This window comes from Cotesia typhae, unplaced genomic scaffold (genome assembly GCF_013202065.1).
Source record: "Cotesia typhae breed Kobodo isofemale line unplaced genomic scaffold, CoteBio_Ctyphae scaffold_121, whole genome shotgun sequence".
In the NCBI taxonomy this organism is placed as follows: domain Eukaryota; kingdom Metazoa; phylum Arthropoda; class Insecta; order Hymenoptera; family Braconidae; genus Cotesia; species Cotesia typhae.
In genome coordinates this window covers 4,176,012-4,202,780 of record NW_027423773.1, presented here as the reverse complement: position 1 = coordinate 4,202,780, position 26,769 = coordinate 4,176,012, and the positions used below count along the sequence as shown (strand labels likewise).

The 26,769-nt window shown below is 28.0% G+C and overlaps 1 protein-coding gene across 1 annotated transcript in view; it reads right to left on the bottom strand.

Moving 5' to 3' along the window:
* The window catches only part of LOC141533685 (uncharacterized), a 57,654-nt gene that overhangs the window by 8,430 nt on the left and 22,455 nt on the right, over positions 1-26,769 (bottom strand). Inside the window, exons 2-3 of the mRNA XM_074252695.1 lie at positions 10,705-10,917; positions 9,795-9,933 (exon numbers count right to left, since the gene is read on the bottom strand). Of these exons, the coding sequence (XP_074108796.1) occupies positions 9,795-9,933; positions 10,705-10,917 (352 nt within the window). The remainder of the gene's footprint in view (positions 1-9,794; positions 9,934-10,704; positions 10,918-26,769) is intronic.

The window sequence follows — 26,769 nt, the reverse complement described above, 5'->3', positions numbered from 1 at the left end:
AAAAAAATTATTAATTATATTCAAGAGAAAAAATTACATATTCAATTTTCCACAGGTAATTTTTTGTGATATGATTAGAATTTTTTTTTATTTCTTAACAGTCTTCGAAAATGAAATATAAGATTATTTTATAGATATTTTTTTAGAATAAATAGCAAAAAAATTAAAAGAAAATTTTTTATTTCAACTTCAGCGTAATAATATAGGACTAGAAATTTAAACTTCGCGCGCGTTAATCTTAAATTATAAGATGTAACATAGTGGAAGGGGGTTTTGAGCTATGGATGTATTGGCGTAACGAGCAGAGAGTATGTGCTGAAACACGGATGCCAAAAAGCTTTATTTATCAAATTTCTAGACAAGTCAATGTAATTAAATGATATTACGCGCATTAGAATGATAAAAACAAATTAAATTGTAATATTATTGTGTGGAAATAGATTAATGCAAATATTTAATAATTAAAGATGTTTTTTTAATAAAAAGGTCTCAAAAAAGAGTTGCTGAAGAAATATACATTTTACACTAATGTACAAAAATTGTACATGGTACTATAGCTAGTAATATATCTCATCATGTCATAAAATTGAAAAAATTAGACAAAGAGAAAAATTTAGAATTGATTTATTTGTTCAAAAACTTTTTGTTGACATTATTAATAAAAATTTAATGGGATAATAAAACAAGATATTTTTGGTGTAGAATGATAAAAGATTGAAGATAATAAAGAGGTAAAATAATACACAACAATAAAAAATAATGACAAGTACTCAATGATGATGACTTGATGACAAAGTCGTGGGAACGACACGGTTTTGCGAGTAAACTTTGAAATTCCTTAACGTGTATAAATTAAACAGGTAGTTGTAATAAATATGCATAATGCGTGTGGAGAGAAAGAGCCAGATGTAACCTTAGGGTAGAAAATTTTCACGAGCGTGGTTATGCTTCTATTATACTACTATATCATCAGAGCAGGTAAAGGCATGCTTGCTCGATCCAACTTTTAACATTTAACATTAAATATTTTACAGTAATATACCCGTGGTCATATCGCACTACCATAAAGTGTACCGTAACTCTTTATTTTGCATAAGTACCTTGACCGTGAAATTTTAACCACGTGAGCCCTTTATTCACTAACTTTAACAACAAGTTTATATTGAAAAAAACAATGTCAGATAATTACTTAAGAGATTTTAAAAAAATAAAATGGGTTAAATTCAGCAAGATTAAAGTCCTCGTCACTGCTTTTATTTGGTTTGAGGAACGATTATGGGACTTGGCGATGGTATTAGTATGCTATGCCTGATACGTGACCTCACTGCTTATTATCAAATGTCCGATGTATATGTACTAATAGGGAGATCCGAAGATTCCGGGTTAGGCGCGTTGAGGATCATCGTTAACTTTTAACTTTGCCTCGGAATACGAATTACTTTGTTTATTTTATCATGGATCTTGCGAAGGTGGACTTAAGGGGTCCTATAAATAATGGACTTTATTGTCGTTACATATGTTTTTTTTTTTTTTTTATTTTTATTTCATATTTGCATTAAAATAGAAATTTTTTTACTAAACGGTACACGGAAAAAAATTGAAAAAATTATTCTTCAGTAAGAAAAAATAATATTAAAATTATTGCAACTAATAAAGTAAAATTTTCAAAAATTTTAATAAAAAAAACAGAAAAAAAATAAAACTTGTATAGCTTCTTTTATTTTTAAAAAGAATAAAATATTTCCCATGTCCATTACGTCGTAGCACTAGACCGTGACAAAATGATAAAAAAATTTCATTCTACTTGTATGATATAAGAATAAGAATGAAAATAGACTCCTCGGTCATTGAACAAAGTATAATCATTCATATACATCTATATACATATATCTATAATAACTACGACAATAAACAATAATGATGATGATGATGATGAAGATGATGAGTTCAAAAATGTATCAAGTCATGATTGAAAAATCTGAGCTGGGAAATAAAAGTATCATCGGGTGAAAAATTATTGTATGAGATTCTCTGTAATTTATAAAAAAAAAAAAAAAAAAAACACTTTTCATTTAAATTTACATTTACATGCTCGTATAATATTTTTATAGAATCACACATGAAACGAGATTAAAATCGTGTTTCTTTGTTTGATATCAAGGAGCATGTTAAAAAAAAAAAAAAAAAAAAAAAAAAAAATAAAATAAAATAAAATGAAACGTAATTAGAATCAGACATGACGATTTTTCTTGCTCCATTATATTCAATTGAATTTTCTAGTCCGTACTATTTTAGACTTGTACTCTTGTTGTATTATTTTCTATTATATTCAAAACTGTAATATAATTCTACACGTGAACGTGAAAGTAACCCTGATGTATATATATTAAATGTATGTTTGCTGTTCATCCTTGGATTAAATGACAATAGATTTATAGCCGACAATAGAAAGAAGAAAAGAAGAAATAGAAAATAATTAATAAATTTAATGTGAATAAAAATGATAAAGTTATTTAAGAAACTGCAAACAAATTGCGAGCGGGTGAGTACAAGGAAAAAAATATTAAAAAAATAATTATCATGCAAAAACACGTTATAAGCGTGTGTAAGTGAAGAAACATTGGAAAGCAAACCACAAAAGGGCCGGGTAGTAATAATATTACTGCAAGTTAAAAAAAAGCATCGATAAAACTACAAGGCATTAGTTTATCACTGTTACTGTAGGTAATATGTTTCCGATCGTTTTTTATTGGTGCAATGTATTACTTTTATAGTTGTTGCTGTTGCTGTTGCTGTTATTATAATGAAAATGAAGAAACGAAAATAAAAATAAATATAAGAAGGTAAGTGTAAGGATAAAAATAGCTTGTAAAAATGTTGTAAGAAAGGCGAGATCAAGAGCTTGTAGAAGGTGTTGTCGAGTGTTCGGATCGACTTTCGAATCTACTTGTCGACAGTGCCCCCGCACAATATTCCTCTCTTTTCGTGGTATTGAAAATACACTTTTGCAATACTCTCAGTAAGTTAAATTTCGGTTCGAAATTTTTTTTATTAAGGATTTTTTGAAACTTTGAGACTTTTTTATTTTCGTTTATTATTATTATTATTAAATGTTAATCATATGAATAAGAATTATTAAATACTAGAATCAATTCAAATTAAATATTTGTAAAAAAAAAGTTGGGGACATTAAAGTATGCATGCATTAGCGCATAAAACCGCTTTTTTTTGTGTAAAAATAGCAATTAATCGATTAAAAAATTTTTTTCCAAGTACAGCAATGATTTTTCTTTCTAACAGTATGCTTTTTGGATAACTTACATGTACAATACAACTGTCAGGTACGACTCAATGTGAAAAAATGGTGAGATCTTAATTTTTAGGCGACAGTAAAATATATCTATGCGCTTACGCTTGCAGCATACAAAATCCAAAAAACTGTTTTATTTTGTGAGAATAAAATAAAGAACAAACTTAAAAAAAAGAAAGCTGACTGATGCTGTCAGTCTCATCAATTTTTCAATTAAAAAAAAATTTTTCTTAACAAAAAATTAACTTTTCTAAATTCTTCCATTTTTCCAAATTAAAAAAAAAAATTCTTAACTGTTGAAAAAAAATGCAATGAACTTTGTACCTGAAAAAAAAAATTTTTTTTTTATAATTGCTCCAATGAATTTTTTTTAATTCTTAAATATAAATTGCAATATATAAGAAAAATTCTAAACATCTTTAAAAGTTCGAAAGGTCACGTTCCGTTACGCTTTCGCGCGTACGACCTCGAAAAGCCTGTGATTATTCGTTGCCAAGCACGTTTTTTACCGAGGTATATATATTATGTATATATGTGTGATGTATAAACGTCTACACATATATTTTACGAGGATCTGTCGTGTATATTATTGGTGTTTCCGGTAGTATTAAAAAAGGGGAAAGACTGTTGTCTGGTTGGTTAATAAAACGCTTTTATGTTGCTACCGAATTGTTAATGATTTATATTTAGACAAAAAAAAAAAACGAAACAAAGGATTAATTTAAGGTTGAGGACAGGGTTATTTTTAAGTTAGGGGCTGGAGTGTGTAAGAAAAAATAAATTTATAACAGTAAGTTTGACTAAGTAAAATGTAATTAAATACTTATAGCATTGTAATAGCCTGTGTTGTATAATTTATTAGTTTGGATTGGAGAGATTAAGATTTATTAGAGGTAAAGGTAAGTGGAAACTTAAAACGATAAAAAAATATTGGCTTAAGAGGTAGGTATTTATTGAAGGAAGGTAAATGCACTCTGGAGCAAATGCGATTGCGAATACGGTGGTTGCGGTTATTGAACGTCAATAAATCGATTTTATCAAGTATATTGATATTGATTTTTATTATTATTATTATTATTATTATTATTATTATTATTATTATTATTATGATTGTTATTATTATTTATACAAAATTTATGGAAAATAAAAAACATATTATTGTGAGCTTTTTTTTTTTTTTTTTTTTCAATTTCACGTTTTTTCGCGGGTTGTTATTTGTAAGGCAATCTAGTCATCTGACTCACAGTTTCAAGGAAATTCTATGTCCTTTAAGATTATCTAATTCAACTTTTATTATTATTATTATTATTATTATTATTATTATTATTATTATTATTATTGTTGTTGTTGTTATTTTTTATTGGAGGTAAAAGGGTGTTTTAGTTTTTTCTTTCTTTTCAAGGAAAATAATTTAAAAGATTGAAGAGTTTCTGCCTAGCCGGGGTAAGATGACTTTCAGCCAAGTATTGTGTATTGTCGTTAAAGGCTTTTAGCCGGATAAAAAGTAGAGCACTTTGTTGAATAGACTGTTGTTGACAGGACAAAGAAACTAAAATAATGGCAAAGTAGCAAAGTGGAAAAAAAATACTATTTTTAAAATTAAAATACTGTATGAAGTTCTTTCGGAGTTCCTTAACCCTTCCGAACGGTTTTTGTTATCGTTTATCATCAGTTTTATCTTTTTTAGGTAGATTTCTTTGGTTGTTTTTTTAATTGAAGATATTTTGGACGTTGGGTAATCATAAATTATCGAGATTTTTAGTTGATTTTGCTTCGATTACTTGTTAACATTTTTTAATAAGAATTTTAACGAAAATAATGAAAAATTTTTTGATAATTTTGAATTGAAAACAATATTTTTTATTTGAAATCAGTTTAGAAAAAATTTTTATTTTATAATAATAATAATAATTATAACATTTCAATTTTCAGAAATTTTAATTAGTCGATGATTAAAAAAAAAATTAAAGACAAAATTCTGGGCTCTCTTTTAAATAAACAAAAAAATTACAAGAGACTTTTTTTGTAAGAAATTAAATTCTTTATAGAAAAAATCTATATACTGAAAAAGAAATTAACTTGATTCGAGAGAAAAATTCTTGAACCAAAAAAATAATTTTGAAGAGGGTAATTGTCTTGAATCAAGACGAAAAATTCTTAAATCAAGTAAAATTTTTTTAAATCAAAAAAATTTTATTAGTTCAAGAATTTTTCTACTCAAATCAAGAAGATTAAATTCTTCAAAATTATATATTTGATTCAAGAACATTTTTTTTTCTATGTACAAATTTTTTTTCCTTTTGCCAGAATTTCAATTTCAATTATGTTAAAATTGATCTTATGATTTTTATATAATGGCGTTATTTCCAAAATTTATTTCAATTATTTATTATTATTATTATTATTATTATTATTATTGTTATTTGAAAGAAATGATATAATAGAAGTAATAAATATTGTAAGAAACTCGTAAGAAAAATGAGTTTATTAATAATCTTAAACAAATTTGGTGACAAGTATATGAGCATTAAGGCAATAAATTACTGTAATGTTATGTATGTGAAAATTTAAAAACATATATAATAACAAAATGAAAATAAAGTAAAGTTTCTCGAGTAAGAGTAAAGAGTTGAGCAAAGATAAGACTCAAAGTTAATATAACATATAACATATAACATATAATATAGCACACTACTAGGCGCCTTCATATGTCACTTTTGAGTCATCATTATGGAGCAGCGCCAAAAATCTCAGTATGTAATATCGGCATACTCTCTTGACTTTATTTATTTTATTTATTTGTACTCTCTCTCAACTTTTGAACGGGAGCCAAAGAATGCATGTGAATTTTTCCATTCATAACTAAACCTCTCTCCCGTTTTATTTCACAGCGACATGTCTTCTCTCAGTATTTATATTTATATTTATACTTATATATTATTATCAGACGAGTAAATCTCACCAATTTTATTATAATTTTGTGCAGTGTCAATTATATTAAGTTTGTTTTGTTAATTATAAATAATTGTCATGTTCAATTCTATTGTCTATTTTCCTTCCTAGCTCTATAACACAGATTGTAATTTTTATTATCATTATTATTATATTTATAATGATATATTTAATTATTTTATTAATGTGTTTGTAAAAAAGGTCGTGCCTTCACTTTTTCATGCTCTATAAATTTATTTAATGTTAAAACAACTGAATTATTGTTAAATAAGCACACAGTTAAATTAAAAAAGAGAAATATAGATAATTATGAATGACAAATTTTAATTATTAAATACTTTTGTTATTAGATAGCGAGTATGTGCATGGATATGACACACGATCAAAAATAAATATTGTCTTCGTCATTATTGCTGGAATGTCTTGAGTATACAAGATAATAAAATAATTTAATTATTATTTATTCATTGTTGTGATCTTGCAAAAATTTTTTTATAAGATTTTATTTTTATTTTTTTAAATAGGTATATCGATTTTGATTATTTTTATTTTCTAGATCGTAATAATGAAACAAAATTCAAAATTATCGGGAAATGTTATGGAAAAAGTTTGCAATTTTTAGGACAAGAAAAAATTTTTAAGAAATAATCCAAAAATTATAGAAAAAAAATTTTTTTTTAGATAATGGAAAAAATTAAGAAAATTTTAGTATCAAAAATACAGGAAAAAATTTTTTTTGCGCGAATTTAGAAATGTTAAGTGGTAGCAAGTATGAAAAATAGTTATTTCACCGGTTGAATAATTTATTGAAATGACTAGAATGATCAATTATCATTACCATCTTCATCCGATCATCACTATAATGATAATAATAATAATAATAATAATAATAATAATAATAATAACAATAACAGCGTATAGAGTGTATAAAATATAGATGACAATGTTATGTAGCAAAAATATAAATGAAGCGAGTTCTCTACATAATTTCGTAGTTTGTATATCGTTATAATAACAGGTGCTAAAAGTTAAGTGCCAAGGCGCTACTGTCAATCAGTTAGTGGTAAGCCCAGTCCCAGTTACTAAATAGTTAGACGTTTAGTTACACATTTCACTCACTATTCACTAATATATAATATATTATACACTAATAAATTGTATCACAAGCTGCGCAAACAGACCCTAGTTTTTTGCTAATCATTAAGCAAATTTTATTCTATTAATAGACTCAATTTTTTCATGTATATTTATTTTTGCACTGATTCTGATCTAATTATTTTTTTTTCACTTTTTTAAATGAAAAACTAGATAAGGAAAAAAAATTTTACCATTTTTCATAAAATTTAATTTTTTGTAAATAATTTAGCACTAAGAAAATTTTTTTAAAATATTGCATCGATAGTTCTTAAAAGTGCATACTTTTTTTAAATAATAATAATAAGAATTGTAAAATAATTTTTTTGATTTTAAATTACAAAAAAAAAAAAAAAAAAAAAAGGTTTAAATTACAATTTTTTGTCATAATTTGAAGTATAGAATAAATATTATATAAAATTTACAAAGTAACAGTTGTGCAAAATATTCTTCCCTTGATGATGAAACTCAAGTGTTCCGTGATTAAAAATAATATTTTATGATAATCAAGTAAAGTTTTAATTTGAATAGTACTTACAAGATAATAATTATTGAAATACAGAATATACAATATACAGTATAAAAAGAATTAATTTTACTACAAAAGAATTAATAATTTATTAAATTATTTCCTGCGATTACCCTGATATTTCCTTCAAATATAAAACTTTTTATAATAACGAATCAACGAATATAATAAAAATTCCTGATCAGAAATATTTAAATTATTGTTATTATTTGCACAGAAGACATCAATTTTAAATGACATAATAAATAAACACACTTGAATAATTTACCCGTGAAAATATAATAAATCACTTTTATCAATAAATACAGACAATGATATTGTTGAAGCTTTTAAAAATATGTTTAAATATATTTTTTTATTAATCAAAAATCATCAATCAGGATTTTTGACAGTAAACAAATGACATAGGTCATTAGGTCGTTGGTTATTACTACTATTATTATTATTATTATTATTATTCAAAATTTATCTAAAGTATCCCTTATGAATATGCTTGCAATAAGATATAAAAAAAAATATATTTTCATTTTAAACATTTTTTAAATTCGCGGTTTTTTGCGGCTTGCTATTTTTAACACAAACTAGACATATGGGTATTTATTTAAAGAAAATGTTATACTGTGAGCTTATGTGGTTTATTATTATTATAATTATTATTATTATTATTAATTTTTAAAAATGATTTGAAAAAAAATATATCTGAGAACATGGGACCTTTTAATAAGTTAAATTGTAGCAATACTTAATGATGTGATATTTGTGATAAACTTTTAATGATTCTAAAAAAACATGTAAGAGTTTTGTAAAAAAAAAATAGCTGAGAGCTAAATAAATATAATTATTGTTAATATAAAAAAACACAGTAATAAAAGAATTTAATGAAACTCGTAATTGGATTACATAAGATAATTTAAAAATTTTTAAATTTATAGTTACCGACATGTAACATAAAATATGTATTAAAATAAAAGTCCACGTGACACACGTCGCGTTTAAGACAAATGTGCTATGCGGTTTACGTTATATATAATACTACATACTACACACTATATATATATATATATGTATATAATTTTACAATATAATGACAAAGTATAAGTATAATAATAATAATAATAATAATAATAATAATAATAATAATAATAATAATAATATTATTATTATCATTATTGTTATTATTGTTAGTATAACAACTAGCTCGCCTTGGCAGCCTGTATCGATTGCCATACGATAATCGATAAACACGTGTGCCTACACTCATCATCATCGTCAATATCAAGTGTCCATCATCTACCTCTACTGCCTGCTACTTTTTATTCCACGCGATCCACAGTTATTATTTATTATTTTAATATTTATAGTCATTGCCAAATAGAAGCCTCGCTATTAATGTGACATCTGCATAACCGCCAGCCCACTTCAATTTTTTTTTTTTTTTATTTACATAATAATAATAAATATTCTATAAACTTCAGAATTGATTTAATTTGTAAAATTTTGGAAATTAAAAATAGTGTTAAAAAATTAAAAATAAATATTTAATAATTATTAGAATAAATAAATAAATGATTGATAGACGGAATTAATTTTGATGAAACAGTGAGTTTTAAGTGGCTATTTGCAGGCGTCGCGACGCCGAGGTATTCCGACTGACGCCGGCCTCATTAAGCCCACGCATTGAGAGTTAATAAAAAAAGTAATGCTACTTTTCATGAGAATGTCAGCGTCTGCATCTACATTTGCATTTAGACTAATCAAGAAATTTATTAATAATATAAATTCTATTCAACAATTATTAGTTTAGTTGTGGTATTTTTAGAGAGTAAATGTTAGTATTTAATTATCAAATATTTATGAATTATTAATTACCTTTATGTCGAGGTGAGCGACGTTAAGAGAGTGGAGAAACGCTATCCCTTCGAGGATTTGATGGAGTAGTCGGACTACTTGACGTTCTTCGGGCACCTCGTCTTTGTCTAACACCATTTGTAATTCACCACCAGGCGCTCTGGAATTATTTATTTTTATTAGGATGCTACAGACATAATTATTAAAGCTTAAAATAAAAGGAAATTTTAAATTTTAAAGATTCTTAATAATAAGTACATTAGTACATCATAAATTGTTAAGAAAAATATTTTGATGGTACTAACAGTTATTTTTTTCTTTTTTCAATAAAGGTCAGATGCTTGATTTATTTCATTATAAAAATCTTAGGTAAAAAAGTTTGATTGGAATTTCTATAAATATTTAAGTAGGTAAAAATTATTGACAGTAAAAATATAGTAGGTTAATAAAAATTCAGAAACAAAACAAGCAAAATTGTTGATAAAGTGATTGTAAATAATTTCTTATTATTAATTAAAAAGAAAAAGAAAAAGAAATGATTAACTTATTAAAATCTAGAGGAGAGTAAAGTAAAATTTTTAGTGAAAAAAATTGAATAGCCGAAAAATGCCTTAGCGTGAGGTAAAAGTCTTTAAAAACTAAACGTGGGCGGTCGGAGATCGATTCCCAGCGATATTCAAAAATAACTTTAATGGTTTCTTTTCAATAAATTAGTGGGAATATTATAATTATCGTGCTTTGAAAATTTTTTAATAAAATTTTCGATAGTAATAACAATAATAACAATTTAGAAAGTTTTTTCAAATAAAGAAAAAAAAAAAAAAGAAAATCTTCGTTCTGAAATTGGTTCAACTAAATTTGGATTTTGCCATTCCAATTATTATTATTATTATTATTATTATTATTATTATTGTCATTATCAACTACTTACAATTCAAGAACTAAAACCATCTCAGTGTTAGTTTCAAAAACTTGATGAAGTGAAACTAATTGTGAACAATGTGCAGCAGCATCAAGTACTGCGACTTCATGGAGTGCTTCCGCCCTGAGCTCTTGAGCACGTCGTCTCTTTCTCAAAAACTTAGCAGCCCACTGACGACCACTTGATCTCTCCCTGCATCTCCTCACCGTCGCGTACTTCCCTCTATAACAACAATTAATAACAAAACATAAATAAAAATATATAAATAAAAAACAAGATTAATTAAAGTAAACATAAATCCTCATCTGACCCTTGTCGATCCCGAATGACAGATGGTAAATTAATAGCGACAATCGCTACTCGAAATGTATGTAGATAAATTAATAGCGGGTCAATAGCTCTTCTCTATATACTTATAATACTTATAACTTATAACTTATAACTCGGGTTTATTTATTTTATTTTTACGCTCGACTTGAATTAAATGGATCGCTTAATATTAAACTTGGCTTAACTTTGATAAAATAATATTAACATTAATATTAATAAAGACCCTCGCTCGAATAATCTCATACACAATATACAACATTATTTACACCATTTTTATCCGACTGCGGATGTTCGAAGGAAAGGGTCTGTAGTCGGCAGATATGAGTTATTAATGCGGTCAATGTTACCCACTATTATATATTATATATTATATTATACTAGATAAAGACATTTCATATTATTATTATTATTATTATTATTATTATATCTTTTCCAACGTCTGCTTTGTTCTTTACATTTTATTTTTTTAAATTGTGGTAGTTTAAAAAAAAAAAAGACGTTTCAAGTACGTACGTCTACCTTATGTTACTCAAACTGAAGCGTTTCATACGTGGATGTCTTGGTCGCATTTTTATCTCAAGAGGAAGAAGAAAAACAGAATAGAACCCTAGAGTAACTAAGTACGTAAGCGCGAGAAATCGCGTCGTGGCCTGCTGCCTCGGATTTCTCCACGGAAATGCAAACCTACGCTTTGCAAACCATCATCGCTCAACTGCACGAGTTCGTGTATAACGTGCCTTATATATTTTAGATTTTTTATGTTTTACAGTGCTATTAATAAATAAAAAAATTCAGGGATGGATACAGTAGAGATTTTTAAATCGAGCTGGGACTCGAACTCGGATCCTTTTCGTCGGATTCTACAGTCGTGTGTCTTAATTCTTATAAAAAAGTATGAAAATTTTGAAATTTTGATTATGACAAAAATAAAGGAAATTTTGTCCTTTACAAAAAAAGGTTCTCATAAATTTTCTTATATCACCAATACTTTACTCACAATTTTACTTTGAATGATTCAAAAATGAATTTTTTTGTAAATCCGCAGCACACAAATTATTTATTCTTTGAGCCGCTCAAATGAATCAATTTAAGTTCACCCGTATAAAATATAAATTCATATCCCTGATATTGGATCATCAGAGTAATAAGTAGGAAAATTGAAGTGCTCGTAATATCATTTACATTGCGAAATTGCATTACGAGAAAGCTGTCCGTTCCTGTTATTGTTATTGTTATCATTGAAACGATCCAACAAATAAAAACTATGGCCTTAATTTAACGCCCCTTAATTCACCGGGCTCCTCTTTGTTCTCTGGCTGTTGGATCTCCACGAAAATAGCCAGTCCGCCCGTAATTAGCCGGCTAATCATTCACATTAAAATCCCCTTTTACCCTCTATTTCGAGCCCGCGGTTTAATTCGGGTGTTGGCAGAGCTAAAAAGTATCCGGATGACAAATGCAATGCTCACTGGCTTTTTTTACACTCGTCCTTTCTATTTTGCGAGTAAGTACTGAATATACACACCGCAGACCACGACCTACATCCTCTTACCAATTTCTCGTCCCTTTTTTTATTTTATTTTATCTCTTTAATCGTATGTGTACTCCCACTACCCTAATTACTTTCTCGAACAAACAATTACTAATTATTAATTAAAAATTCAATTTATCTTTCAATGTAACCATAAATATTATCAATATTATTAATGATGAATATTAAGTCCAAGTCAAAGGTCAGACTTGCCTCCACTCTTGATGTAAATCTTATTTTTACCTTAGATTACTTGATACTTTAAACCCGATAAATTTAATATCAAGTTACTTATTGTAGATATATATTTAGCACCCCCTGACAATCATAAATCCATCATAAGAATATTAATATATCTTCCGGGTATATCTTCAACCGTATGATAAATAATATCTATATAATATATGTTTTATGATATAAAAGGTTTTATGCAGTAGCCCATCAGGAGTTAGCTCCTGTTGATACATCAAACATGTAGAAAGCATTTTACTTTCACTCGTTCATCAACAATATAAACATATACATATCCATATATTTATATATATGTGGAGCATTCCATGGTAAACGGACAGCTTAAGAATTTTGTTTTCGAGTCACTTTAATTTTAAAATTCCAGAGTTTAACACATTGAAAATGTTCCAAATAATTCGGAATATTTTCAATAAAAAGTGCATATCGTTAGAATGAGCCAGCTCATTTGAACACATGACACAGTAATTACAAGGGTTATTTAAGCTTTGAATCTGATTCAATTTTGAAATTGATTGGTCGAATAGTTTCGAAGTTACTGAGAAAAATTACTGAGTCAAAAACACTAATCTTGAAATTTTCTTGATAAATTCACTTTTGAATTAATGATTTGAACCCGGTTTGCGGTAATGGATCCAGTTTTTAACCCTTTAACCCCTGTCAAAATTTGGAATAAATCGGTTAAGCAGTTTCGCAATTACCAACAAAAAATACTGAGTCAAGAAGACTCGTCAAAATTTTCTTGATTCGAACTTAGTTTGTGCAAAATTAAAGTTTAAAAAATCCTTATTTTTATTTAACACAATAATTATCATTATTCTACGTTAGGAATGTATAACCATGTTTTTTCTTCCGTTAACGTATCTAATTTTGCATGAAATGTCAACACCTTTAGAATAAAGAGTAGAAGATAATGATTAATGATCTGAATAGTTATAATATTATTTTATTTGTTTGTTTGCTTAGTAAAATAGTAGAGAGAAGGACTTATCACGATGGGACGTCGATGAGCATAGAACGTATGTCAGGGTCTGAACTGATGTTCCCACGATGAGTTAGCACGCTAAAATGTCTGGTATTGGTCTCGAGTCTGGTTGTTCAGCTGAGCTCAAGTCTTCATGTAGCCAAGTATTATGTCGTTAGTATAGTAATAGACACCGCGATAATGAACCTTCCGGTTAGCGGTCGGTCAAATCGTTTAGTTATTTTTCAGGTGTTAAGGTCAACGACCTGGGTCATGCTGGATACTTTCCATAATTTAATGCATGGACTATTTTTTTAGATTGTTGTTCTTTTTCTTTTTGTTTTTTTCAATTTTTATTAAAACGTTTTAAAGTTAGTGAATTCAAAGATTACCGGCGAATATGTGTAATAAAAAGCATTAATTAGCATTAAATTTAGCAGATAACAAGTGTATAAATTAAAATCATTTGAATTACACAAGAAATCTAATCCGGGAGGTGATTTATAGCAATAGGTAAACAGTTAATAAAAATAAACTAAAATAAACATGAGTTTAATTTTCTTAATTGCTAAAAACAGTGACTGGGATAATTAATAGCGAATAGTTTGCTTTCCGCGTTCAGTTACCATCCGACCCATACCCATGTAATGAGATAATTAGACTTAGGCCTACATAACAAGAAAATTATAAACCGAGCGAGCAACTTTCATCTTACACCTATGGGAATAATCTTTTATTATTTTTAACATTCTTGACTCATTGTTTCTTTGAAATTGTTTCAAAACTACTTAATCAATTTTTTTCAAAATTTATTTGAGGTTAAGGGGGTGGAAAACTGAACCGGTTGGGAAAAACTCGGTTCAAATCGGGCTATTAGTTCTAGAGTTATCGTGAAAAATTGATGGATCAAGAAAATTTTAAAATTATTGTTCTTGACCAAGTATTTTTTTCAAATAACTTCAAAATTACTTGACGGACTAATTTTTAAAGTTCATCAGGATCTAAAGGTTGACAAACTGCATCGATTGCCAAAACACAAAATTAAATTGAATAATTTGTTCAAAATTCATCGCCAAAAGTGGATGAATCAAGAAAGTTTACCAATTAATATTTTTGACCCAGTAACTTTTCTCAGTTACTTTGAAACTATTCAAGCAATTTACTCAAAAATTTATGAAGACTTGAAGAATTCATATTAAAATTGAATACTATGACCTAGATTTAAATTAATCATCAGAAAAAATCTCAGTTTTCGGTAATTTTTTTTATTTATTGATAAAAATCTTGAATTTTTTTATAACTTTCCTTAATTATTACTCTACTGAAGTTAAATTCAGGGCAGTGATGCAACGAATCCGTGACAGTGTGATGATTAGATCGATAGGCGAGTAAAAATCACCGTCACGGCGTTATGAAGAGTGAGCACGATGCAAGATGGCATGACAGCACCTTCTGCAACGAGTGTAACTCGTGCATAAAATTCTCCAGTGGATACGGAGGCGGAGGCCGATCTATGGGAAAATGAGACACCAATCTTTCTCTAGTCATTGCTTTAGCTGTTGCTCTACTCAAGAAGGAGATTAAATAAATGGATTAAAATAATATTACTATTACAGGTAAAGTATGAAAGTGTGTATTATGCAGGATTGCATGATGAGGAGGTGAGGTGAGGGTATTTTACCGGCAAAGATCCGGTATAATTGCACTTGAGACACCTTTGAAATGGCGATCAAGAGATTGATCCAATCTCAGTGATTATTATTGGCCTCGTGCCACGCGATCCTTTTATGTGCAAATATACAGATACAGATACACTTATTGATCAAGGGTTGTATTAGTAGACTTTAAACCGGGTTTTGCATGACTCTGGAATGTAAACGATCGGCCTGGATGATCACTAATCGCCAGTATAAGTATAAGTGCTTTCAAATGAGAAAAAATATTCGTTCGTTGGAAAGGTTACTCCAGTTTTGATTTTTTTCAGACCATATCGTGAGAAATTGACGATTTTTTCTTTCAGGTTGTGTTTTTTGAGTTGCAAGATAAGATTAATTATTTATCGGTGGTCTGGTGTCTCGTTAACGCTGGACTTGATACCCGATACTTGATTAGTTTTAATTTAAATGACTTTTTTCCACGTCTTTTCCTTGCTAACCGCAAGGTATCGGGTAAGGGAGACTGAACCGGTGAGTAGAGTATTATATAGTACGTATAGTATATAGTAGTTCAGGCTAGATGAGAGATGAGGATATTTATGTTTATATTTATATACAAGAGCCGTTTGGTTAATGGCCGTACACCGGTTTAAAATCGCGTTCAGGGAATAGAATACGCAAAAGAAAATTCTTCGATCTCGTATCATCATTACAGTCCCGTAAGCAACATTAAATTGTTATTGAGTTTTTATTTTCCGAGACTTTATAAAAACTGCTTTATGTAATAGTTTTGATTTTTATTAAACCTTTAGTTCTGTTAATGAAACGGGTTTTGGTAGAATACTATAAAAATTTTTTTTCAATTATACTGTTATATTTTAAGTGGTATAATTGATTGGAGACATGATCAGTTGAGAATCTAAGGACATAATAAAATTGTTTCATTCAAAATTAGTAGAATTTTTTGTGATAATTTTAAAACTACTTTACCGATTTATTCTGAATTTTATCAGGGCCTGAAGGGTGAAAAATTTAATCGATTGCCACAAACCAGGCTCAAATCGGATTATTAGTTAAATAGTTACCGTCAAAAATGAGTGGATCAAGAAAGTTTTTTATTATATTATTCTCGATCTAATGATTTTTTCAAACAATTCCAAAACTACTTGTCTGATTAAGATGAAAATTAAATCATTTTCCCATGACACATTGTTCGCTTGTATATATTTCAATCCATGCATCACAGATGGCGCATTGTCTAACTAGATATATTTAACACAATATAAATTTCTCTTTCAAGCAATTTATCGTTTCACACAGACACTAATCTAAAAAAAGTAAAAATTTTAAACTTTTTATTACGATTATCTTTTACTCGGTGGTTATTGCTTGGATTAATAAAATAAATAAAGTTAAATTTTCTATGACTAAGAATAACTAAGATATAATATCTCTCTCAGCTGAGTATAAAGAAGATGCGCGAGGAAGTCACGAAGAGCTAGAAAAAGTGTTAGATGCTAGTCCAGGAAGTTGAGTTTAATAAAATACCTGTAGTAGTATGAATATAATATATACTAGAGAGTACATAAGAATAGATAGAAATATAAGATTCCGTACACGACCTCGAGGGAGGTCTCCGAGGTGCGGTTACGATGAAACCACACTCAAGGATCTCGGCGACTACGTCAAGAATACTCAGATTGTATATTATATTATATATATTATATATATATGTATATTATATATATTATATTATATTTTATTTTATTTTATTTCATTATACTGTACACAATACATTATAAAAGTACAATGTAAAACGTACATTAAATAAATATGTGTGGACCGCGAGTGGGGGAGGGTGAAAGTTAAAGTAATATTGCAAGATACAGACGAGAAAAACAGTTTTCATGAGCAGGAGGCAGGAGGTGATGGCCTCGCTAGTGAAAACGACACCCACACCTATTATCCTTTATAAATATAAACATTTCTCTTGTAAAACGTCATCGGGATTGACGATCTCCTTAAGAACGTTATTTACATACGGTAATAAGACCTTTTTATCGGTACTTTCGTTTTAAATCGGTTCTTTATTGGCAAGCTCAAGATATTTGTTTAGAATTTTACTAGCTTTAGTTTAACTTTGTTACACGAAAAAAATTATTATTTTGGCTTTAAAAAATCTTGATTTAAAGAAATTGTTTTCTTGATACTGAACATTTTTATAAACTAAGGAACTTTGCTTTTGGAGCTTACATAAATTCTGGTAAAATATTTCTGCAAGCGAAAGAGTGTAGCCACCTAGCGGCGAAACCAAGGACTTTCCGCAAAATTTGAAATCATCAAATGTTGTATTTTTTTATGTCTATTTTAACAATAACAAATGAATATTATCAATTACCCGCTTCACTGGGCTTGACTTGAAATTTTCATGTTTTTTAGTAAACCTATTTTAAAACTTTTCATCAGCAATTACTCGTAATTCTATTCTTCAGCACTTTTGTAAGGGTTTATAATTTCTTATTTGCAAGGTTATATACTGTTAATATTATCGAAATGCTTTTCAAGTTGATCTTTATGACGAAAAATGATTTTTAGTTTTTTATACTAACATTTCTATAATCGTAATTATTTAATTAAAATTCTATTTAACTTTAAAAATATTAAATTAGCCAAATAATACAGTTATTACGTTTTATTTACTTGAATGAAATTGCTAAAGAAACGATTTTTACGGAAAAGTTCTTACTTTCTCAAATAACAAAATATTAAAAAATTTTTTAGACTTACAAGATTAACTGAGAAACTTTGCATTTCGTGAGATAAATTTGACGTCTATTGGTTTGGTAGATTAGTTGAGTTAATCATTTATAAAAAAGGTCTCTTCCTTTATTAATACGGATATAGATTATTGACGATTTATATTAAGTTCATTATTCGGACATGTTATTAAAAAAAAAAATTGTGGATGGATTGTATACGAAAATCTCAGTCCGGAAATACCGCATCTTTTGGTACAAGTTTAACGTCTATTGGTTCAGTAGTTTTTTGAATTGAGTATTATAAAAAACATCTTGATTTATTAATATAGAAAGATTTTTTTCAAAAAGGGCAATGTTACAGTAGTGCCTTTAATTTTAATTGTCAGTAGACAATAAAACAATCTCAACTCTGTTGTAATGTTTTTTCTTATGAGAAGCAATCCCTCCATAACAAAACGCATTCCTCGCGTTCACCAACCGTATCCTGACTCGAGTCCGTAACTTTGTCGACTCAAGTCACGATTTCAGCTGCAACTTCAGCTTCCGAATTAAATTTACTTCATTTAATTTCATTTTGATTTCAATTTTGATTTCAATTTTTTCATTACATTCTGCTTCTTCTGCTTTTTCATTAAAAATTTTTGTTGGTTAGTTGGATCTTTGATGCCTGACTTAAGATGTGGCACTAATACTCTTTATTTTTTCCACATAACTTATATTATATTTAACGAATTTTTTAAATTTATCCGGCCTACGATTCTCTAGGAAGTAATTTTTTGTGTAGGATGCCCATTAATTCAGGGCATTGAGAATCACTCATTAGAATATATATACGATATATATATATATATATATATATATATATATATATATATATATATATATATATATATATATATATATATACATTAATACTTGAGGTAAATTACAGTTATATTTTCTAATCTAACGACAAAATCGTTCCACTCACTCCTCACTCCACACTCCACACTCAGTGACCTCGAACTCATTTAGTTTAACTTAACTTAACTTTACTTCGCTTGCTAATATAATATAATATAATATAATCCAATCCGGTGTAATGTAATGTAAGAATACGTATTATGTACAGTCACATAAACCACAGTCTACGTATCCTCCAGATAAAGAATTAAATGTAGAGCAGAGTAAGCCAAGACTTTTCCGCAAACTAAAGTCATTTTTTTTCTACTAACTTTCAAGGAATTAACTACTTTTAAATTATTAATTATTATTCAACTATATCATAATTAAAATTTTTTATTTGTTTCCAATAAAAAGAATAATGGCAAGAAACGTCGTCTTCTATAGATAAAAAAAAAATTTGTATTAGTTCCAGAGAGTCCCTACAGGTGGCGCGGGGATGAAAATCTGAGTTTGGAGTTTTTGTCGTGATTAGAGTATTTTGTTTGATTGTGGGGAAACTAATGGCAGTATAATAATAAAATTCTCTAGGAATTTGTGTTTTGGTCCCAAAAATTAATTGCAATGAAAATTAGAACTATAAATAAATTTTTTCGGAAGATATTTTGAGTTATAACAGATGTAATTGAATTTTTGCTATAAGTTTAAAAATTATATTATTTTAATTTATTATATTTTTTTTTTTTAAATCATAGTAAAATTTTTAACTCAAATTAATAATTGAGGAGCGATAGTAGAAAATTTTAACAAAAAAAACATTATAGTAGTTTAAGAGCGTCACTACAGGTGGTGCGGAGATAAAATTCTCAAGCTTAAAATTTTTGCCGTATTTCAAATATTTTTCTTGATTCTGGTGGAACTAATGGCAGTATAATAATGAAATTCCATGAAAACCCGTATATTTTTTCAAAAAATCGATAACAAAAAATATTAAAACTTTTTTTACACGAGATTTTGTGGATTATAATTTGAAAAATTTACTTTTTGCCACCAATTAAAAAAATAAAAATTTTATTTATTTATTTATGAGGGGTTTTGAAACTTTTTTTGAATAATATTTAAGTATAATAATTGCCAATTAATACTTATGTTTAAATGAAGTATTATTCTGTGTAAATTGAAACTAAAATAAATGAAATGATTGAGTAAAGTGAATTGACATTAAGATTCAACGCATGTAATTGATAAAAACTAACCGATTTAAGTAAATTAAATTATAAAATTTTTTATCTCCAGAATCGTTTTTTCGACTCAATTGATATTTCTTCATTTCACGCTTTATTTGTTAGCATCAAGGCCGCGTATCCGCTTTGCAATCAACGAAGAATTGAGTATTGTGGAAATAACAAAAAACGTTTCATACATCCATCTTTATAAAAATATCAATAAATAAATAAATAAATAAATAAATAAATAAATAAATATATATATATATATATATATATATATATATATATATATATATATATATATATATACAAAAAAAGAGAAGTCATCAATTTCATTGAATTTGTTCTGTTCGGCCTTTATCGTGGCCTTGCTAAAGAATATTCCTATATATATATATTTATATTAATGTGATTGGTTAAAAAGCAAAATGATTTAATAAATTGCTGCAGCCGATATTAAATTTTAAATTTACACCCACAAATATTGCGCAAGTTTAATATAATACTGAATAAAAATCTCAAATAAAAGGTAAATAATGTTTTTAAATGAATTTTATCGGTAATTATTATTATCATAATCACTTTTTTATTATATTTATTATTATTATTCATTTATTTAATTTTTAAGTGTAATTTATAGTTTGTAACCTTTCGTAGTAACTAGTTGAGCAAAAACGCCTTTGCTAACAAGAACATTACGTTCTCATAATAAATAATATATACTTATATTTATATACTGACTCTTTAAAAGTCTATTGAAATCCGAGGATTGTTACATATAAAATTATTAGAGTGTAATTGAGTAATTTGATAAATATTTTTAGTATTGTGGAAACTTTTAGCGGCAATAAAATAAAACGTGATGGTATTAAATAAAAAAAAAAGTATATATATATATATATATATATATATATATATATATATTAGGGTGGGTCAAAAAAATCGAATAATTTATTTTTGATTTTATACTCTGAAAAATAGGTTCGTAGACACCTAAAAAGAATTCTCTCCAAGTATAAGCTCTTAATTATAACGGGAAGGTCCTCCGCTTTGCGGGTTTCTATTTTTTTCGAATAATCAGATAAAAAATTTATATCTCGCTTCCAACTGCTTGGAAAAATATTCCGTGGCATAGATTTTGTGAGAAATTGAATGCTTTACAAAAAAAGGTCTCTTATGACTTTTTCAAAAACTCAATCGATTAAAAGATATTCATAGTTGAAGTTTGGCTATTTTAAGGAAAATATTCGTTTTTATTATGAATTTTATAAGTCGATGAAAAAAATTATTTCGGATTGCGGAACTCATGATTTTGTAGGAAATTTACTGCTCTACAAAAATGGTCTCTTATGATTTTTTGATTAAGTGAAGCCGTTACGAGATATTCATCGTCAAACATTAACGAATATCAATATTTCCAGTTTTTGATCAATAATTCGATAAATTTTAATTTAAACTATGAGTTTCAGGAAAATTTACATAAATTTGAGTTTCGATCGATAAAGAAATGTTATAATAAGTTAGATAAAGAATTATTGGAATTATCATTGATTTTCCTTGGAGAAATGCCTCAAGAAAAGATTTCTTTCAAACGTCCTGGTGCTGTTCATATATGCTAGATGGATGGCTAAGGCCATTTATAGTTTGAAAATGTATCTATTCAGAGATGAATTCAAACTCTCTCAGAAAGAATTGCATGGTCTTCGTCATTTCTGTATTTTTATAGTCACATTGTATTTAAAAGCTTGGTTTTCATCAACTTCTGCAACAACTGCTGCTTATCATGACTTGCAGTTTATGAAAAATTTATTGGAGTACAAACATATCAATCCTTTGATTTCTTCAGCTACGTGTGAAAAAATGATTTCGCACTTATGGTATTTGAGCGATGAACTTGCCATTTTATCACTGTTTGACGATGGCGTTCCATTAGAAGTAAAAAAAGTATTGTTGAAGCTGTTAATACTCGTGAAGGTACAGATTCTAAAGCTAAAAGATTTGTAATTGCTAAAAAGATTTGAATTCATTGGCGCAGAGAACTCTGAGTGACTTTGTGTCTAAAAAGTCATTAAATCTTTTCAAAATCTTCGATCTACCGTATGACTTTCTTGATGTCGATGTTGAATTATGGCCTACTAATGAGAGTTATCTCGAAAATAAAGAATACTTTCAACAACTAAAAGTTGTCAATGATTCAGCAGAGCGAGCTGTTGCATTAGTCAGTGAATATAATCAATGCTTGACAAAAATGAAGAACAATTCCAGTACTTATTGCAAGTTGTCAAAGAACATCAAAAACATTCCCAAATTGTAATAAAAGAAATTATTTATAGTAATAGCGTACTGTTATGTTAAAAATATAGACAATTATATTGCAATTGATAATTCAATAAAAAATTTATCTATAAAAAAGTTAAATACTGGTTGTTTCTCACTTGATTCAATACTTTTCATATTAAATTTGACAAAGAAATATGTCATTCACTTCAAATTAAACTAATCATTGGCTATATGTCGAAAAAAATGCTCTAATTTCTTGTTTTAATGCAATCAAACAAGCTCAAGACTGAAAACAATATTAAAAAAATTGTTTATAACATTTCTTTATCGATCGAAACTCAAATTTATGTAAATTTTCCTGAAACTCATAGTTTAAATTAAAATTTATCGAATTATTGATCAAAAACTGGAAATATTGATATTCGTTAATGTTTGACGATGAATATCTCGTAACGGCTTCACTTAATCAAAAAATCATAAGAGACCATTTTTGTAGAGCAGTAAATTTCCTACAAAATCATGAGTTCCGCAATCCGAAATAATTTTTTTCATCGACTTATAAAATTCATAATAAAAACGAATATTTTCCTTAAAATAGCCAAACTTCAACTATGAATATCTTTTTTAATCGATTGAGTTTTTGAAAAAGTCATAAGAGACCTTTTTGTAAAGCATTCAATTTCTCACAAAATCTATGCCACGGAATATTTTTCCAAGCAGTTGGAAGCGAGATATAAATTTTTTTATCTGATTATTCGAAAAAAATAGAAACCCGCAAAGCGGAGGACCTTCCCGTTATAATTAAGAGCTTATACTTGGAGAGAATTCTTTTTAGGTGTCTACGAACCTATTTTTCAGAGTATAAAATCAAAAATAAATTATTCGATTTTTTTGACCCCCTAATATATATATATATATATATATATATATATATATATATATATATATATATATATATATATATATATATATAAATGTAGGTTCATGTAGAATGTATAAATCTATATCAATTAGACTTTCTATACGTAATAGTCAAGCTGATCGAGGAGCTCTGTCAAGCGGCAAATTATTGCCTAACGTTTTGAATTAAAGTCCTGTGCCAATTAAGATTAAATAACATCATCCTAAGCTAAGCTAAATGTTTTAATACTTTCGCTTTCGTTGAACCACTGACTCAATCGGCTGATAATCCATTTGATTTTCAATCGTACTTCAATTTCAAACTTAATGTATCAATTATAATTTCAATAATACTAAAAAAGTTTGATTTTTTAAAATTAGAAATGACGCGTTTTAGAAAACTGTATGCGGATGGATAACTTTTTATTTCATCAGATATCTTTCATCAGACATCGATCGAAAAAGTATATTGAAACTTGAATCTGGTTAAAATTTGAAGTCAATCGGTCAAGTAGTTTTGAAGTTATAAAGAAAAATCACTGGGTCAAGAAAAATAATTTAATACATTTTTTGAACCATTTACTTTTGGCGATAACTCTTGATCTAATTACTTGATTCAAATCCAATTTGCGGTATCCGATTCAGTTTTTTAATCCTTTGACCTTAATCAATTTTGAAACTAATCGGTTCAGTATTTTAAGAATAATTAAAAACAAAGAAGATATTCGAGCAATGAAAGTCAAAAAAAATTTTTCAATGTTTTTTTGAGATAACTTTTTAATTGATCAACTAATCGGCTTAAAACCTTCTAAATGTTTTTTTAATTTGAAAACTGCGTCGAATACTGTTAAAATCGAACGACACGTTTGAACAACATCGCAGTTTGTAACAACTCTAAAAACGGCCAATCTTTATTAGATTTCTTACAATAAATCGCGTTTCTCAATGACAACGAGTAATCTCAGCTGCATAGAATTAGATATTAAGTTATAGTGTCACTGGCCTCTAATAGATGGCACCACGCGTTACTTCTTACAAACTCAACAGACGCTGTTCCTCTTCTTCTATACTATTTTACTCAAAGAAAACATTCAGATGAATGAATTTTTCAAGCTTTTTAAGTGACTTTTAATGATCACATTATATTATACGGTATTTAAATAAATGTACCGTTGAAGCAAGCAGTAACTACAAATTTTTTGAATTATACTAATCAAGATATAACACAGCTCCCATAAATAGTTTGTAAGTATCTAATAAACTTCCAAAAAACAAAATAACGAAAGGTCAATGACCCGTTCTATTCCGGCGCCAGGATTCTTGGCGATAGCCGCGACAAAACGACTACTAACAAATAAAAGTAATGTAATGGTATCGGCGACGTAATACTCGATGCCAATGAATATACGATCTTGAGTGGGGGCGAGTTTTTCTTGCATTCTACTTGTATATATTGATGAAAAAGAAGTACCATGCGCTGGAGATAAAACCATACGCAAGAGAATAAATAAAACGGGTAGTTTGCTAGATGATGTTGCAACTACTGCTACTGCTATTACTATTACTATTACTAGTACTGGTACTTTGCAGTCCGCCGATTTGATGATGGGAAAGACTGCACCGGAGTCGGCATTCCACCTGGGGTTGACCGTCAAGTTCGCTCTATTCCGCGAACCAACAAGATCTCAGTCCGTTAACCGTGATCGTTTCTTTCGTAGGTCGTTGCTAGTAATAGGTCGCTGATGCACAGTCATTAAGATTATTTTTATTCTAAGTCTTTAACTTGAATCATTTTTATTTAAAAAAAAAAAAAAAAAAAAAAAAAAATTGTTTTCAAGTGTTTAAGTTTTTTTTAACCCTGCCAGGGCTCGAACCCGGGACCTCCGCGTAAGTTTTGCACGGCTGACAATCGGCTCAGAAATTTTAATAAAAAAATCGACATATTAATTCCTCCATAATTTACCGAATTTTTTCTCATATTATTTCGGGCCTGAGATTTTAACCTTTTAAATAACAACCAAAAAATTGGTCCCCCGAGGCCTGAGCGTGGGATTTAAACCGGAGCTTCAGCTTACATTCACGACTCGTAATCCCGAATAAATTAACAAAATTGCTTAACAATATAATTGCAGAGGAGTAAATATGTATACCGGTGAATTTTGACAATTAGCAATTTTAAAAATAAATAAATTCGTGGAATAATAATATTAAACCGCATATCTTCATAAGAATCCAGAGCACGCAGGAACGCTGAATAATTAGCAGTTAAATGCCGACAACTTACGAGAAATGCGTTTATAAACGTGAGTAACCGGATGTGGGGTCCGAGGGCCGGATGTTTAGCTTACACTCATACTTATACTCATAATCTTTGTTCTCTTGATCAGATGTTATGCCGCTTACGTTACTCTGGTCCGATTCATTTCCAAGATCTTCGTGTTACCTCGACCTTGATTCCATCTCGGTACCCACCAAACCAAAGTTAGATGGAGATAAAAGTGGACGGTAACCATCTTTAAATAACATTTTTCTTTCAAAACTAAGAAATTGGTGAGTTATATTTTGTAAACACGGTAATTTTTTTTACAACAACTCTTAAAAAAAATCAATCTATTTGAATCTAGTTTGTGGTATTCTATTTCGATTTAATAGTTTTAGGATTCCATAAATTTTGAAGGAAATCGATCAAGTAGTACCGGAGTTATTCGAAAAAAACACTGGGTCAAGAATACTCATATAAAAATTTTCTTGGCACATTCGATTTTTGCGATAACTCTTAAGCTAATTATCCTATTAGGATTCGATTTGTGGCAATGTCAAACCATTCATTTTTTACGACAACGCTTTGACTAATCAACCGATTTTAACCGTGTTTGCGGCAACCGATCGACTTTTCCAACCCTTAGTTCCTAAATCAAATTCAAAATAAATAAGTAAAGTAGTTTTTGAATAATTTAAAGAATATTTCTTCAAATATCAACAAATTCTGAAATTTTTCCATACATATTAAATAAAAATGAAAGCTTGCTATCAAGCAACTCTCATTTACGTCACGATATTATTTCAGTAGGCCATTGACGTTTAATCAGCAAAATATTTGCATTAATTAAACAAAACAAACAAAAATACTTTTCTTTTAATCATTGCAATTAAAAAACCTCACATAGAACGCATGTTTATAAATTAATTGAGCAAATAAATCATATCCATTATGCTTTACATTCAGCATTTTACACTTTTTTCCTTAACTCCCACATACTGACAATTACTGAGAATTCAACGTTTCTCATCTTTT